The sequence below is a fragment of the Brachyhypopomus gauderio genome, chromosome 16 (genome assembly GCF_052324685.1).
Source record: "Brachyhypopomus gauderio isolate BG-103 chromosome 16, BGAUD_0.2, whole genome shotgun sequence".
NCBI classification, from domain to species: domain Eukaryota; kingdom Metazoa; phylum Chordata; class Actinopteri; order Gymnotiformes; family Hypopomidae; genus Brachyhypopomus; species Brachyhypopomus gauderio.
Window position 1 is genome coordinate 22,567,519 of NC_135226.1, and position 15,816 is coordinate 22,583,334.

The 15,816-nt window shown below is 47.5% G+C and overlaps 1 protein-coding gene across 2 annotated transcripts in view; it reads left to right on the plus strand.

Annotated features, from left to right (window-relative positions):
- tyw1 (tRNA-yW synthesizing protein 1 homolog (S. cerevisiae)) overlaps positions 1-15,816 on the plus strand; it is a 51,285-nt gene that overhangs the window by 968 nt on the left and 34,501 nt on the right. The window contains exons 3-8 of one of the 2 annotated variants that reach the window (XM_076976414.1): positions 81-242; positions 1,245-1,346; positions 2,300-2,494; positions 2,756-3,034; positions 3,898-4,011; positions 10,913-11,036. In XM_076976414.1, the coding sequence (XP_076832529.1) occupies positions 81-242; positions 1,245-1,346; positions 2,300-2,494; positions 2,756-3,034; positions 3,898-4,011; positions 10,913-11,036 (976 nt within the window). Of the gene's footprint in view, positions 1-80; positions 243-1,244; positions 1,347-2,299; positions 2,495-2,755; positions 3,035-3,897; positions 4,012-10,912; positions 11,037-15,816 lie in introns of those variants that run through there. The other variant, XM_076976415.1, reaches the window with a different exon arrangement.

Consider the following 15,816-nt stretch of genomic DNA (forward strand, 5'->3'; position numbering starts at 1 on the left):
TTGCGCAGTGAATGTGCTGATAATGTCCATTTAGGTAGGCATGTGTTCTTATACAAAAGTCTATATGATTTGTTTTTCAGAGGAATCCTGTTAAACCTGGTAAACCTGTAGATCCTGTAGATTCTGTAGATTCTTCGCTTTACAAACCTGGAAAAAAGAAGCAACAAAGTCCTGAAAAAGAGAAAGTGGTCCGTGTTTTAGGACTAAGGATTTTCTATGGATCACAGACGGGAACAGCAAAGGTTTGATATACTTTATAATCTAATACATTATTACAAACCAGAGGGTCTATACTCTGCAAAGTGTATTAAAACTTATACAAAATACTCAAAGAATTGTCCCAAATAACTAGAGCCTTTGTAAAAAAAAAAATTCAGTCATTAGTAATGATCTGAATTGTAGGTTTTCTTCCCAGTTTGCAATGTCCTGTTGAGAATATCCAGATAAAAAAAGTATATGGACTTTTAGAATTTGAAACTTTTTAAAAAGACAATCCTACTTTAAAAACACTGTATCCAAATAAATAATATTTAAGATATTTAAATACTAAGCAACACATTCAATAAATAGCACAGATTTTAGTGTTGTATTAGTATTGCAGGTAACATAAGGTAATGTAAACAGAACTTTCACAGTAAATTACTCTGTCGTAGTTCAGTACTAGAAAAATGTGACTTAATTATACTGTACATCTATAGTAAATCAGTGTCTTAAATCCCACAGCTTTAAACAGCCCCGTATCCTGAGACAGACAGAATGTCCCATGTCAGACTCACTTTCGCTTTACTTGATCCAAATTGTTTTTAAAATGCATCAAACATGAGAGACACTATGATGGAGACACGTGGTATAATATAACAGTCAGCACAGCCGTCTTGTAAGCAGTCATTCTATTGGTTTGTGAGAATAAAATTTTATATATATTTTATTTAATATTTTATTTATTACTGGCCCTCAAAGTTTTTCAAAACAGTGGGAGAATATCAAATGTCTACAGTTCACTTGAAAAGTAGAAGCACATCTTAAAGATGATGAGATGAAATCATCAGATCGCCCACCCCTAGTCTCTAGTGGTTAACTGAGGAGGCTGAATTTGGACACCAGACACGTCTCTGTTGATGGACGACATTTAGGCTGAGTGGAAAACTGTGCAAACTGGCCTTTTGTCAGACAGCTTCATTAGTGCCTGTTTGAGTCGTGGGCTGGACACAGTAGAGAATTAACCAGCCTGAACTGCTGCACAGGGGTTTGCCGGAGAACTTGCAGAAGACGTCCGCAATCTGGGTTTCCAGTCTGAGGTGATTGACATGAAAGATTATGACCCGGAGGACAGATTATCCGATGAGGTGAGTTGTCACTATTATTAATATTGTGTACACTGAACAGTTTAAATGACTGTAAACTGGTATTCAGTGTCAATTTAATTGAAGGTTCTTTGATAGTTTGTCTCTTGGCCTTCCTGGTCGTCAGTCTGAGGCTCCAGTAGTTCACGTGGGATTATTTGTCCCTCAAATACTCTTACGTGATCAGTGCTGATCACTCCAGCCGACACTCTGCTGAGTTCACACCACAGTCCACACTGGGAGAAGAGCCCTGGCCCTCGATCACACTGGGAGAAGATCCCTGGTCCTCCATCACACTGGGAGAAGATCCCTGGTCCTCCATCACACTGGGAGAAGATCCCTGGTCCTCCATCACACTGGGAGAAGATCCCTGGTCCTCCATCACACTGGGAGAAGATCCCTGGTCCTCCATCACACTGGGAGAAGATCCCAGGTCCTCGATCACACTGCTTTTACTGGAGAAGGTTTTGAAAGCGAGTGTGAAGATACACTGCTGTGAGAATACGTGCTGTTATGCATTCACTCAGCACTGAGTAATGAATCCTTCTCAAGACCGACGTGAAGTGTAGCTCACTGTCTGCTAGGCAATCACTTCCAGGGCAACAGTAAATGGAAATCATCGTCTCTTCTGCAGAACTTGTGGGTTCATGATGAGAAGGTTTGACAGATGGTCGTGATGATGACGGGATGTACGAGACGGTTTGTAGGGCTCAGAGCTGTCTGAGGACACAGAGTGGTAGAGGAACCTGTATTAGCACAGTGGAGTGCTGCTCTCTACAGTGCTGATAATAGTGAGCACAGTGTCTGACAAATGCAGAGAGTGTTGCCTGTGTGTCTCAGGGTTGCTGAGGAAGTCACCACATTTTTTGGTTGAATGGCTCTCCCCTCTCTCTCTCTCCCCCTCTCTCTCTCTCTCTCCCTCCCTCTCTCCCTCTCTCTCCCTCTCCCCCCCCCAGTGTACGAGTAAAATGGTCTGTGTCTTCCTCGTGGCTACATACACTGACGGCAAACCCACCGAGAACGCTGAGTGGTTCTGTAAGTGGTTGGAGGAAGCGTCCACTGACTTTCGCTATGGCAACACCTTCCTGAAAGGGATGAGATATGCGGTCTTTGGCCTGGGGAACTCTGTCTACACCGACCATTATAACACGGTGAGGACCGCCGTCTTAGAGTCGGACGTGTTTGTCCCCCTGAGTGTGTGTGACCTGTACGCGCCTGTGTTGTGTTCTTTACTTGTATGTCATTGGAATGTGTGTTATTATTGTCAGATGCGTCTCACAGGAGGGTTTCTTCTCTCTCTCTCTCTCCTCCTGGGTTCGGCCACAGGCTTCTGTAACACAGGCCATTACGAGAAGCTCCGTTCAGCGGAGAATGTGAATGTCGTCACAGCAGGTGGTGTTGTCTCTCGGCAGGTGGGCAAGAGTCTGGACAAGTGGCTGTGGATGCTGGGCGGAGCTCGGGTGACCAGCAGGGGCGAGGGCGACGCCCACGTGGCATCCAGCACGCACGGCAGCCTGCAGGCCGACTTCCAGGCTTGGAAGGGCAGGCTGGTGGGCCGGCTGCAGGCCCTTGCGAAGGGGCGCAGGAAACCCTGCAGCGGCAAATGCAAGAAAGGCAGCTGCAAGAGCGGCGAGCGGCGGGCGGGCGTGGCGGAGGAGGAGGGGGGCGCGGCGGAGGGACACGGCTCAGAGGCAAGTGGTGCTCCGGCTCGTGCGGCGTGCGTAGCCATGGTAACGGCCCAGGCAGCGTGCGGGTTGTGCGTGGTTGGTGGTTCTCTCGTGTAAATGGGTTTCGAGCGGCTGAGGTGGCACTTTCAGCACTTGAGAGTCATTCTGTCCACACTTGGGCCTGTCTGCCTGTTAACCAGCTCTAATAGTGCGACCTTCTAGTCCCTGTGTTCTTCATTCATTCTCCTTTGTGCTCTTTTATGCTTCTGGGTTCAATTTAATACCCAAATACATTTTATATAGAAACTGCATTTTTTAATTGTAGTATGGTGCTGTGTTTTATTTATGTTTATTATAAATAGGACTCCTTGAAATGTATGTTATGGTCATGAGTAAGTCCTCATGTTTGCACTGCTTCAGGTGCACAATTACAGCTTACTTACTTGAAACCTTTTGTCTTTATTACTGCATATGCTGAGGCCTCGTTTGGAGACATGCAGTGTGTAATTCCAGTATCTACCACAAGGGGTCGTATTTCGGCAATGAAACCACTGAGTTTTCATCTTGGTTCATTTAAAGATATTGGAGCGTGTCTAAAAGGATCAGAGCTGACCTTTGCAGGTGTCCCGCTGGACTGCAGAGGTCCGCTCGAGACAGCTAATACAGCCCCAAACGAGCCTCGAACAAGACATCCACTGTCCGATTATAGTTTGAGGCCAATCAAATGACATTTCTGAAGATAACACTCCATTGTTTGAAGAGGCTTTATTTGAATTTGTACAAATAGGTTTCCTACGTGTGTGAGCGAAGGTCAGACCGTCTCCGTGTCATGAGTGGCATTGGGAGGCTGTGTAAGGGAACTGTGGGGTTTCTCTTTGACATTGCAGGAGCTGTTTGAGTCCAGCAGTGATTCTGACTCTGGGGCGGAGCAGGAGACGCAGGGCTCCGTCATGGACGTGGAGGACCTCGGGAACATCGTGAACCACATCAACAGAGCCAAGGTCAGCTGCACCACCACAACACAGCAGATCTGAAGTCATCAGACATCTCGCTTAGCAGCAGGAATTCCTCACCTGGCAGTATATGGAAAAACTAAAACCAGGAACATCTTTAAACTTCATGGTCACTGTCTGACAGTTCTGCGTCTTCTGGATTCAGTGCAGGTTTATTGTGGACTCGTGAGGAGTACTTTTCAGTCTTTCTCTGTTTCATTCTGTATTTCTATCTTGGAGAGATGTTTTGGAAGGGCAGGTTACAGGAATACAACTGCAGAGCATTTCTGAATAATATTTTGTATGGTTTTGATGAAAAGGTCCCAGAAACTTTGCAGGTGGTCTTTTGTGAACAACGCAATCAGAACATTAGCAATTCAAGAATGAGTTGTGTGGCGTTCAGGAGTGTGTGTCCTGCAGGTGCTGTGTACTGAACCAGAGCTGCCATTCAAAACCGTAAACGCTGAGGATCAGGCGGTCTGATACAGGCAGGCCACCTTCATGTTCCTGGTTTACAGATGTTTGTGTTGTACTGACAGAGGAAGAGGAAGTTGTCTCTGCACAGAGTTAAAATGCTGATGTTGACATCCAGCTTTAACCCAGATACAGGGATACAAGTTAAAGTGGCATAGTGAATCCATCCAATAATGTGAACACACTGCAATACGCAAGTGTAGATGATTATTTTAATGACTCCCTGACATGACAGAGTTTATATGTGAAAAGGTGAAATGTGGGTGAGGGTCACACCCACGGAAAGAAAAAGAACCAATGAAAGACAAATTTATAAAGTACTTATACCCAACACAGCTGTTCTTTATAAATGTACTTAAACTCTCTCCTAATCACAGTTACAGAAGGTGGTGCTCACCCCTACACCACCGAATCTATACGTCAAAGATACTTAAAGATACTGCCCTGGTCAGAACAAACTAACATGTGGCATAATAGAACAGGCTAAATCCACTTTACCACTAACGACTAAGTTTACCCCTAAACCACCAAATAGTTCTTCACAATTTGGTACGAGATAAAACAACGTAAATCTCCGAGCTCAGTTCTCACTCACAATGTGCAAGATTTTAATTCACAAGCTGCTTCAGGTTGTTCTAAACAAGATCTCTTCCTCCCGCTGGGGATGATATTTGACCGTCAGCAGGTGCTTAAGTGATGGGTTAATGATAAGTCACATTTCTGATAACCAGAGAATAAAACCTTTGAACCGTGCTGATTAAAACACTCCTGCACGATCGGAGATGGAGGACTGAGGTTGTTGCTGAAGACGGAGCTTCCTTGAGAAATGTCCGAGCTCTTAGTTGAGAAGTGGACACGTCTTGAAAGTGGATCATAATGTGTTGTTCACTCCCACTGCGTAATCACTGGAGTGTGAGCAGGAGTTCATCATCTGATAAGTCACAGCAGGACAGACATTTGTGACTGGCTGTTTGAACTCCAGTAAGCTGTGATTTATTGTTAATTATGCAGATTAGTTATATGAAACAAGTAGCATAGCCACATGGACAACACATTCTCCTAATAATAAGGGAGACAAAATCCTGTGTTCACAATAAACATTGTGTCCAAATGAAACAAATCTCGTGTTGTGGTCTACAGAGGTATTAGCCTCTCATTGTGCTCTGGGTGTTAATGAAAGCAAAGGCATACCACAAATGCACACCTGTTTCAGGCATCGCCATGTGACGATGGAATAAAGCATTACACCCAGCGCAGAAACACAACGTGCAGCACACAGTTTAACCCTTTAAACAAACGTGGGCTGTGTTTGGTCCTGATGTGCAGTATGGTGGCTGTCATGGGACCTGTTCACTGGAGCCGTTAAAGAAGATGGGAAATTGTCTTAGGAATGTTAAGGACATTGTCAAGAATATTTTTAGGACATGCCAATAATTTAGTTTCTGCATTTTCTGTACATGATGGAGCATTTGCCCCCGAGTTTGTGACACTGTTAAATGTAGCTGTCACTACCCAAACCTGCTGAGATATGACAGTTAACAAAGGAGAATAACGCAGTGCAAAATGGAGCAGGGAGCCAGGAAAACTTTCTGCTCCGCTAATCTGCCCCTCCGCTAATCTGCCCCTCCGCTAGTCTGCCCCTCAGCTAGTCTGCCCCTCAGCTACTCTGCCCCTCCGCTACTCTGCCCCTCCACTAGTCTACCCCTCCGCTAATCTGCCCCTCCGCTAATCTGCCCCTCCGCTAATCTGCCCCTCCGCTAATCTGCCCCTCCGCTAATCTGCCCCTCCGCTAATCTGCCCCTCCGCTAATCTGCCCGTCCGCTAATCTGCCCCTGGTCTGTATTTTCGGTGCTGTCACAGCAGATGGTCCAGACCAACCTGGACGTTCTCACTACATGTGCAGTGTTCATGACGCGCTGCTGTCCTGCACTCTGAATGTCGTTTGCCCAGAAGATGCAGCAGACTGTGTTCGGACTGTGTTCGGACTGTGTTCGGACTGTGTTCGGACTGTGTTCGGACTGTGTTCGGAGGTCCTAATATCCAAAATAGTGCTGACTAAAAGAATCATTTCAGAAACACTTTTTCCTGCCCCTGTAATGTGCTACATGTGAAAATGGGCTGTTAATGTTTTACGTTCCTCTAATGTGCTTATTAGCATTTCTACTGGTGGAGGAATTATTTCACTGTAGTGAGTCTTAATGAGTCTAACGGATTTCTGGTCTGTCCTCCCGAAACTATGTGCTAATGGTGGGAGGGGCTAATGGGACTAGAGGGCCTGTAGGGGGGAGGGGCTCATGTTTGGAGCACTCCTACAGTGGGAGGGGCTAGTGGCTGAAGAGGCGCTGCAGTGGGAGGAGTTAATGGCAGGAGCCGCAGGGTGGTGGGCATGGCTAATGGCTGGACCGGGCCTAACTAGACTAGGGGGAGGAGCTTATAGCTGCACAGAGAGTGTCTCCATTGAAGGAGACGGAGGGGCAGATGGTTGGTACAGTAGACAGCAGCTTTAGCTCAGAGAGGATTTGCGTAACTGTGAACTGTGATCAGTGAGGCCCATTCTGCAGGCCTGTGTGGAGGTGTGATTCATGAGGAGAGAGAGAGAGAGAGAGAGAGAGAGAGAGAGAGAGAGAGAGAGAGAGAGAGAGAGAGAGAGAGAGAGAGAGAGAGAGAGAGAGAGAGAGAGAGAGAGAGAGAGAGAGAGAGAGAGAGAGAGAGAGAGAGAGAGAGAGAGAGAGAGAGAGAGAGAGAGAGAGAGAGAGAGAGAGAGAGAGAGAGAGAGAGAGAGAGAGATCGATCTCCCCCCCTCAAACACATGCAACACGGAGTCGGAGTGTGAGCCTGCTCCTTCGTTTGTAGTGTTGGGGGTTTGGTATGAAGCACAGTGGCTCTGGGGATTTAAATGGCTTGTAGTGGCGTTTTGAGGGAGAATATCTGGATGTGTGTTGAGTTTGATACGATGGCGTTGTGTTAGTCCTGTGATCCAAGAGCTTTACTCCCTCGAGTGTGTTGATTCTGAACAGATGAAACGGTTAGACAGAGAAGTTTGTCAATGTAACATTCCAGTTTTCCGTTAGAAACGTTGATGCATTTTAAGAGTACTGTTCTCTTGTGTTCATGAGGATATGGATGATGTAATTGTGATGAGGCTCGTCTGATTTGATAACACAATAACACCGTTGCCTTTGATTGTAATAAACCACACAAACTCACTCGAGTGCTCTTGAAATTCACTGTTGCTACGGTAATGTTGTTTTCTGCTCGTGAACGACCAGGATGTTGTTGACATGCCAATTTACAATTTCATAATTTTCTTTAGTGGGTGCAGCAGGAATGTGCAGGAATTCAAGTTGGTTTTGACCTGTTTAACTTGAGTGGGAATCACTGGCTATTGTCCAGCTACAAGATATTATTAATGACAGCTTGGGCATCAAATATTTACAACTTCGTGTTTCACCATATAGGTTTGTTATTTGATTAGATGTCTTAAGCACTTTTGTCCAGTCACTGTTCAACATCTCAGAGCTCAGGTATCTGTCCCAGTAGGAAGGAGCTGGACTGTGTGATGTCCCCCGGTCCTCCAGCTCTACGTTATGTATTTACGTTCTCTTCTATCTCTCCATCTGTAGTGGCAGATTTGTTCTATTGTCTGTCCGGCTTTACGAGGTTCTGGTTCTGGTTCTGGTTCTTGCCTGCTCCTCACATGGACAGATGCTCTGCTTCTCAGACATGCACACGGCTTCTTTCTTCCAATACAACTGGGCCACTGTGCTGTCGTGCTCCTGAGCAGGTCTGGGTTGTGTGTGTGTGTGTGTGTGTGTGTGTGTGGCAGGAAGCTCTTGTCTATAGACGGGTGCCTGCCAGTACTCATTTAGTATCTATTTGTCAGAGCGAAGTCTATTCCTGGTGTTTTGGCCTTTCACAGCCACCGTAGACAACAGATAAGGACACATTGCCTGAGTCACTTAAATCACCAGTTGATCACGTTTTCACTGGTACTGACTGACTGTGGCAACTGTTGGCTCTACAAATGCTACTCTGTGTGCTCATTTTCAACCTTTTACTAAATAAATAAATAAAAGTACTTGGCTGGTGACCAGTGACTGAAGCCAGAAGGCTGTGAACCTGCTAAATGGTGTAAATGTAAGTGTGAAGCGGGCAGTGAGCGGTTAGACTGGATCCTGGCTAGCTGTGGCTTGACTCATCCGTGGTTTAGTAACTCAGATTAATGCTGTCGCCTGCAGGGCCTCAGGTGGCAGAAGGCCAGCAAGGTGGTGTGTTAGTCAGGCAGGAGACCTCGGGGTGCCCGTCAGTCCGCATCAGTCCGCCTCCCAGGCCCACCGCTCGTAGGCCGCCGCCCACGTCCCCGACGTCAGCAGCCAAACGACACTGCGGTCAGGCCGTGACCCGAGGAACACGGGCTGTGGGCGTGGGTGGGGCTGGCCGGCCCCTCTGCTAGTGCAGCCCGGTGGATCTCAGCCTGTAGGTCCTGCAGGGCGACTCTGTGCTCTGGAGCTGATCAGTGTGGTGGGAGTGAGAACAAGGTGAGTTAATGGAGGTGTTGCACCTGCCCCTCAGATCAGGGGGACAAGATGTGGAGGGTAATAACTTTAATACAAAAACAAATACTTCACTATGAAGAGAGACACGGCAAATCAGCTGGAAGTCTCCGAATGTAGAGGACTAAAGGCTCGTTTGGACTCTCCTGTCTGGTGCTCCTCGGTGAAGAGTTGAGCTGTGGCGCTCCCAGGAGCTGGTGCAGAAGAAACGGCCTGTTTCAGGGTGTTTCCAGCACACAGTATCAACATATTGATCTGGTGAACTGCAGAGTGTCAGATGAGCTGAATCAGCTGCTGCGTTCTGGTGCACACACACCTGTGGTCACGCACACACACACACACACACACACACACACACCTGTGGTCACACACACACACACCTGTGGTCACACACACACACACCTGTGGTCACACACACACACCTGTGGTCACACGCACACACACACACACCTGTGGTCACACGCACACACACACACACACCTGTGGTCACACGCACACACACACACACCTCTGGTCACGCGCACACACACACACCTGTGGTCGCGCGCGCGCACACACCTGTAGACACACACACACACCTGTAGACACACACACCTGTAGACACACACACACACCTGTAGACACACACCCCCCAAACAATAACACACACACACCTGTGGTCACACACACACACACCTGTAGACACACACACACCTGTAGACACACACACACCTGTAGACACACACACCTGTGGTCACACACACACACACCTGTAGACACACACACACCTGTAGACACACACACCCCAAACAATAACAAACACACAGACCCTCCTGCTTGTTTCCATCCTGATCGCACACGTCTGCGTTTCCTACGGTCCTGATCTCACCGGGTCTGTCATGGTGCGTTTCCATGGGGACGTGTGTGGCTCCTCCCCCCCAGATGGTGCTGCTATAGAGCCAACACACCTGTGATGTGAGCGGCCAGTGGGCGGGGTCATGTGTGTTGCCCAGACAACGGGAGCCACTTGGCATCAAGAGAACTGTGAGGGTCCCGTCATGAAAGATTTAAGACATTTGTAGTAAAAATAAAACATTTCCTGTGATTGTGAGAATTACACCAACTGCTAACAGCTGTAATGTGGAGTGTAATCACTGTACATAACCCTAATAGCTGTTCATAATCATAACCAATAAAGCAAAGCACTTGCTATGACCATTCACATGCAGAATCGTTGGGTTCTCAGTGGAAACACACACACACACACACACACACACACACCTCTCAGGTAGTTCTAGATGACTGATATCCAGAACTTCCTCACTGCCTATCAAGATAGTTTGGCCAAGTCCTTTATATTGTCTTTCTACCGCACGATTAAAAATTGTTCTAAAACTGTTCTTGCGTTACAGGTGTTTCCAGGCTGCGTTTGCTTGTGTTACAGGTTCTTTCCTGCAGGTGTTTCCAGGCTCTGTTTGCCTTGTAGACTGTAATGAAGTGTGTGGTCAAATGTTGACTCACCCATACTACACAGCAAGCTGTTTTGGGCTGGTGTATTTAATTAGAGAAACATGGCAGGTCTTCTGGGAGCAGGTTTAATGATTTAGCGTTCAAAACTATGGTTACTGTCTTTTTTACTGCAATTGTTCTCTGCCTTTGTCCCTGTAATTAATTATTAGGTAGCGTTTTCTCTGGCGCAGCAGTTTTAGCAGTACACCTTAAACATGAATATAAAAAGAGCAGGTACGTGTGATGTTTACACACAGCCACCGTAGCACCAGTCACGTCACTGTTGGTCCATGTTGGAATGAGAGCTGCTCGTGTTGTAATCGTGGCAGGTTCTGTCTGTGGCGGGTGGGGTTGTTGGGCCGGAGAGAGTGAGTCTGTGTTGTGTTCTGTTACAGAGACCAGAAGAGGTGTCTCGGGGGAAAGGACTGACTGAGCTGAACGGAGGGAGGAAGACTGAGGAAGAGGAGGAGGAGAGGGAGATGCTGACGCCTGCGCTGAGAGAAGCGCTCACAAAACAAGGTACAGAAGACCGATCTCCACGTGCTCGTGCTCCTCGTGCTCTGATATGATATGTGAGCGTGTCTGATATGTGAGCGTGTCTGATATGTGAGCGTGTCTATGTGTCTGATATGATATGTGAGCGTGTCTGATATGTGAGCGTGTCTGATATGTGTCTGATATGATATGTGAGCGTGTCTGATATGTGAGCGTGTCTGATATGTGAGCGCTGTCTGATATGTGTCCGATATGATATGTGAGCGTGTCTGATATGTGAGCGTGTCTGATATGTGAGCGTGTCTGATATGTGAGCGTGTCTGATATGTGAGCGTGTCTGATATGTGTCCGATATGATATGTGTCCGATATGATATGTGAGCGTGTCTGATATGTGAGCGTGTCTGATATGTGAGCGTGTCTGATATGTGAGTGTGTCTGATATATGTGAGCGTGTCTGATATGTGAGCGTGTCTGATATGTGAGCGTGTCTGATATGTGAGCGCTGTCTGATATGTGTTCGATATGATGTGAGCGTGTCTGATATGTGAGCGTGTCTGATATGTGTCCGATATGATATGTGAGCGTGTCTGATATGTGAGCGTGTCTGATATGTGAGCGTGTCTGATATGTGAGCGTGTCTGATATGTGAGCGTGTCTGATACGTGAGCGTGTCTGATATGTGTCTGATATGTGAGCGTGTCTGATATGTGAGCGTGTCTGATATGTGAGCGTGTCTGATATGTGAGCGTGTCTGATATGTGTCCGATATGATATGTGTCCGATATGATATGTGAGCGTGTCTGATATGTGAGCGTGTCTGATATGTGAGCGTGTCTGATATGTGAGCGTGTCTGATATGTGAGCGTGTCTGATACGTGAGCGTGTCTGATATGTGTCTGATACGTGAGCGTGTCCTTTCCTCCACGCTTGGTTTTGATTCCTGCTCTGTGTGACGTTAACTGAACGGGTTGGACACGGTTCCCCCTCCTCTGTGCTGTGGTGAGGTGCTGGGTCTCTGGTGATAATTACCCAGAACTCCCTGCCAGCGAGGCGGGGCATGTTTCCAGCGAGGCGGGGCTTCCTCACAAGCTGGTTCTGTCTGTACTGCACTGGCACCATGGTAATTTTTGCCCTCTACTGGTGGTGTAGAAGTGGGAGTGGCCAGGTGGCTGAGAGTGGGAGTGGTCTGCCTAATGAGATCCATGGTATGACCTCCCTGTACCAGGGCCGTGGCAGCTTGTAATGGCGCCTAATGTTGTTGCCAGGCCCGACTCCCCCTGTCTCCTGTCCCGCTGTCCCCCGTCCCGCTGGAGTGTCCAACCCTACACCTCATTAATGCACTTTGTAAGTCGCTCTGGATGGTGGTTTATTTTCAAAACGCCCAATCTTAACGTCTTCACGTTCTCTCATGTTTCATCCTGAAATTACAAGAGGCTTGTATTTGTTAACGTAATACAAGAGAACTGTTCAGTCAGACAGATATTTGTTGTGAAACAAAGTAGTTACAATTTCAAGCACTTTAGCATACATTCCAGCACTTTTCAAACCTGAAACACAAAGCAGCATTAAACTTCGTCAGGTAAGTGTTCATTCCCCTGTTGTTGAGGGGTGTTTCTTTTATACTACCACATATAGTTTCGGACAACACTGCAAAGCGGAAAGTATAAACGCCTCCACCGCTCGCAGAGGTTCGCGCGAGGTGGCCGGAGTCGAGCGCTATGGTCACTCAACCAGGCTTTGGCGCCCTTCGTTGAAATGTTCCAAAAGCACCGCTTGCAAACTGGCTTGTTCGTTTCCATCTGTATCTGCTTCGAATTCAACAGCACTGCGTTTGCTTTAGCTCCCATTTTAGCATTACAAACGGTCCTGTGCATTACGGCAGCTTGGGTGGGTCAAACGAAAGCGCATTTTATGTAAAAAGAATCGTTACTTAAGAGAAACGAGTATTGTACCGTTTCAGAATGTTCAGTATCGATACATATCGATTTTTTTGACAACACTAATCACAGGTGTGAGTGATGATGGTGATGATCACAGGTGTGATGGTGGTGATCACAGGTGTGAGTGGTGATGGTGGTGATCACAGGTGTGAGTGGTGATGGTGATGATCACAGATGTGAGTGATGGTGGTGATCACAGGTGTGAGTGATGGTGGTGATCACAGGTGTGATGGTGATGATCACAGGTGTGAGTGATGGTGATGATCACAGGTGTGAGTGATGGTGATGATCACAGGTGTGAGTGATGGTGATGATCACAGGTGTGATGGTGGTGATCACAGGTGTGATGGTGGTGATCACAGGTGTGATGGTGGTGATCACAGGTGTGAGTGATGATGGTGATGATCACAGGTGTGATGGTGGTGATCACAGGTGTGATGGTGGTGATCACAGGTGTGATGGTGGTGATCACAGGTGTGAGTGGTGATGATCATCACAGGTGTGAGTGGTGATGGTGATCATCACAGGTGTGATGGTGGTGATCACAGGTGTGAGTGGTGATGGTGGTGATCACAGGTGTGAGTGGTGATGGTGATGATCACAGGTGTGATGGTGGTGATCACAGGTGTGAGTGATGATAGTGATGATCACAGGTGTGATGGTGGTGATCACAGGTGTGAGTGGTGATAATAGTGATGATCACAGGTGTGAGTGGTGATGGTGGTGATCAAAGGTGTGAGTGATAATAGTGATGATCACAGGTGTGAGTGATGATGGTGATGATCACAGGTGTGAGTGGTGATGGTGGTTGATTGTGCACATGGAAGTGGATGTGTGTTGTGATTGGTGACTGGTCTAGTGGCATGACTGGTGAATAACGGCTGAAGGTGAATTTGAGTGTATATGTGTTTGGCAGGGTGTTGGCTAAACACACACGCAAAATTCTAGAACCTGATCATCACACCTGCTGCGCTTCTCATTCCAAAATTATGGGGATTAATATGGAGTTGTGGTTATAACAGACTCCACACTTCTCTGATGGTTTCCCCACACGAGATTTTAGAGTGTGGTGTGGGGAAAAGAGCATTGGTGAGGTTGGGCACTAATGTTGAACAAGAAGCCTTCAGAGATTCACTTCATCCCAGTGGTGCTCAGTGGGATTGAGAGCAGGTCTCTGTGCAGACTACTGGAGTTTCTCTACACCAATCTCCTTAAATCATGTATTTATGGACCTTGCACAGGGGCACAGTTATGCCTAGAACAGGAAACGACCTTCCTCAAGCTCCTAACAAGAGTTAGAAGCCTATATTTGTCAAAAATGTCTTGGTGTGCTGTAGCATTAACATTAGTCTTCACTGAAACTAACAAACCTAGCTCAACCCCTGAAAAACAGCCTGAGACCATTTTCCCTCCTCCACCAAACTTTACTGTTGGCACTGTGCATTCTGGGAGCCAGCGTTCTCCTGACATCTCCACACTCATCCATCAGACTGCCAAATAGTGTGATCCATCACTCCAGAGGACACGTTTCCACTGCTCCACACACCAGTGTCTGTGCGCCCTACACCCCTCTAGCTGGTGCCCGGCGTGGTGTGCCGTGATCTTCGGCGTATACCCGCAGCTCCACCATGAAGTCCCAGACGTGCAGTTCTTGAGCTGCTGTTGAGAGGCGGTGTGGAGTAGCAGATGTACATGTATCTAAATGTGGGAGGGGTTTCACAGGAGAGGGTTGGGGTGCTGTGGATGATGCAGTAGAAATGTTCTCCTGGTTTCATCTAAACTGATGGAGTATTCCTGCTGACGCCGTCCTGTAGGTTCTGACTCTGTGCGGTCGATCCACAGAGACGCTGGACTGCTTCTGTGTCCAGGCTTGGACCCGTCCCTCTGCTGGGAGATTCAGAACCTACATTTCTGCCTGTCCCGGCTTACCAGGGAAGGCTCCACGCAATCTTCTGTCTTCACTGAGAGCCCATGTAGTGTGTAAAAGGTTTTAATGATCATTGTGATGATGGGCAGGCCACTGTTAGCCTCCCCTTCTTCACAGTTCATTTGTGCAGTGGTGTCTCTGTAACACTGAGCACTGAATTTGGAAGGTTTCTCAGATTGTTCTTGGAGGGAATGTTGCTAAGAGAGATCGCTGGATTAGGGAGCTAACTTTAGGTTCACTTTGAGGCAGCACTGAGTTGGGCTGAATACATTTACAGTAGGTTCAACTCCGGGCTGCCTTACGTTGTCACTATCTCATGAATGACCTGCCTAGACAGCCTGAGCTCGCCAGTATACTGGAATAGACGCATGTGTGACTCACACACTTTTCCCCTGCAGGGTTCGTCCACTAGGGTTTGTCCACTAGGGTTCGTCCACTAGGGTTCGTCCACTAGGGTTCGTCCACTAGTGTTCGTCCACTAGGGTTTGTCCACTAGGGTTTGTCCACTAGTGTTCGTCCACTAGGGTTTGTCCACTAGGGTTTGTCCACTAGTGTTCGTCCACTAGGGTTTGTCCACTAGGGTTCGTCCACTAGGGTTCGTCCACTAGTGTTCGTCCACTAGGGTTTGTCCACTAGGGTTTGTCCACTAGGGTTTGTCCACTAGGGTTTGTCCACTAGTGTTCGTCCACTAGGGTTTGTCCACTAGGGTTTGTCCACTAGGGTTTGTCCACTAGGGTTTGTCCACTAGTGTTCGTCCACTAGGGTTTGTCCACTAGGGTTTGTCCACTAGGGTTTGTCCACTAGGGTTTGTCCACTAGTGTTCGTCCACTAGGGTTTGTCCACTAGGGTTTGTCCACTAGGGTTTGTCCACTAGGGTTCATCCACTAGGGTTCGTCCACTAGGGTTCGTCCACTAGGGTTTGTCCTACGTAGGGA